This window comes from Sceloporus undulatus, unplaced genomic scaffold, assembly GCF_019175285.1.
Source record: "Sceloporus undulatus isolate JIND9_A2432 ecotype Alabama unplaced genomic scaffold, SceUnd_v1.1 scaffold_18855, whole genome shotgun sequence".
Taxonomy (NCBI): Eukaryota; Metazoa; Chordata; class Lepidosauria; order Squamata; family Phrynosomatidae; genus Sceloporus; species Sceloporus undulatus.
Window position 1 is genome coordinate 1 of NW_024821770.1, and position 1,792 is coordinate 1,792.

At 47.5% G+C, this 1,792-nt stretch overlaps 1 protein-coding gene across 1 annotated transcript; it reads right to left on the reverse strand.

Annotated features, from left to right (window-relative positions):
- Nucleotides 1-354: 354 nt before the first annotated feature.
- On the reverse strand, nucleotides 355-1,782 carry LOC121918596 (coiled-coil domain-containing protein 89-like). Its single transcript, XM_042444617.1, has one exon. The coding sequence runs from the start codon at nucleotides 1,780-1,782 to the stop codon at nucleotides 700-702; it is 1,083 nt and encodes a 360-aa protein (XP_042300551.1). The 3' UTR covers nucleotides 355-699.
- Nucleotides 1,783-1,792: the final 10 nt, after the last annotated feature.

Below are 1,792 nucleotides of genomic sequence, written 5' to 3' on the forward strand. Positions count from 1 at the left end.
AGTATAAATGCATGTTTCTGAGGCTTCTATAGACAATTGCCCCCCAAAGGCCCTGGCAGCAATCAGCGGCAGGACCGGGCTGGGGCCGGTCCCAAGGCCTTGCCGGGCCACATCCGGCCCACGGGCCGCAGGTTTCCTACCCCTGTTCTAGACAGAATGTAGATACAAAGCCTGGTGTGACAACAACTGGGAGAGAAAGAGGATGCTAATTAAGTTTAAAAAAATCCTCTGTAGGGTCTTTGCAAGTTGCAAATCAGTTATGCCTTGCAAATTGTAGGAAGCTGCTTCTCTTTACTAGTTGAGCTGGAGAGATAAATACAGCCGTTTGCTGGTACCTAGAGCTGAGTCCACCACTACTGGAGAATTTGCACCTTCATCTCCTACCAGGGGATGAAAACAAGAATCACAGCCAGGCCCTGAAATCTGGCAACCCCAATTAGAAATCACAATATTTAATCTGTTTTCTCTATGCAACACTTTTCTGAGATGAATTGTTAAGTTGGGAGTCTTCATACAAATATGGTTCTTCTAAGGCTGAGCCTAAGCAGTAAATTTTAAAAGCAGTGTTCAGCAGTTGAAAAATTAAAGCTTGCTTTATTTTTTTCTGTTAAATACAATAGATAACAACAACAACAACAACAACAGAAACAACAACACCTTGGTAGTAACAAAGCTTAGTAGGTGGCAAAGTCCTACTGACTATGCCATGAAATGGCGCAGTTTGGCATTTAACTCTTTCTCTTTAGTAAGCAGCTCTGTGCTGTGCTTCTTGTAAGCTTCAAACTGCATCTGGAGTTCAGCATAGGCTTGTTGTGCTCCATCCAGTCGATGGTGAAGGTCCCGAACCCGGAGATTACTGTTTACCAATGCAGCCTCAGTCTCAAAGCGCTGTTCAGCTGCCAGTTTGGCTTTCTCCATCTCTTCCGCCTTCTTCTCTAGTTGCAGTATCTCCCATTGCTTTTCCTGCAGTGCCTTGCCTCGATCCATAGCCAACTTCAGCAACTCCTCTTTCTCCTTAGTCAGCTTTTCCAGCCTGGTTTGCACATTGCTATCGGTTTCCCTTAGCTGCTTTTCTGCTTGTTTCAGCTTCTTGGTGACATGATGGTGCTTCTCCTTAAAGATTTCCAGTTGGCATCCCAAGGACTTCATTTCCTCAGCATGGACTCTGGCTTCCTGGCTCTGGGCTTCCAGAAACTTTTTCTCTCGTTCCTGAGCACGCTGGCTGTCCTCTTTGTAACTTTCCTTTAAAGACGCCATTTCCTTAGAGAGTGTCTCCAGCTGAGAAGTGAGCTGGGCCAGCTCTGCTTCTTTCTCTTTCAAAGGTTGGCTGAAGAGATTTTGGTTCTCTTGACGCAGGCGCCGGTTTTCTTCCCTCAGCTGTGTGTTCTGACGTTTGTGTTCATCTTTGAAATGGATCATCGCCTCATGGTTGGCAGCCAAGTCCATAAAGCGCTCTTCCAGCTGCTGGATGCGCCGGGTCTGATTCTCCAGTCTGAGGGCATCTGCCGCCCTCATCTCCTCCAGCTCTATGTTGAGCTGTTCAAGGGCCTTGGAGCACAAGAACTGGTCATCTGCTCGCTTCTTCAGGATGCAGATCAGTTGAGATTGTTCATGGATGCGTGAACGCAACATGGCCTTCTCCCCTTTCTCCCCACTGGAGAGGCCCTGCAGCTTCTCCAAGGACTCAAAGGGCTCTCCTATGTTCCATTCTAGATTGTCTTCAGCCTCTGCTGAGATTGGGAGGGGAAAGGCCATCTCTGGGTCCTCTTCATCCTGAGGCATGTTGAGGAAC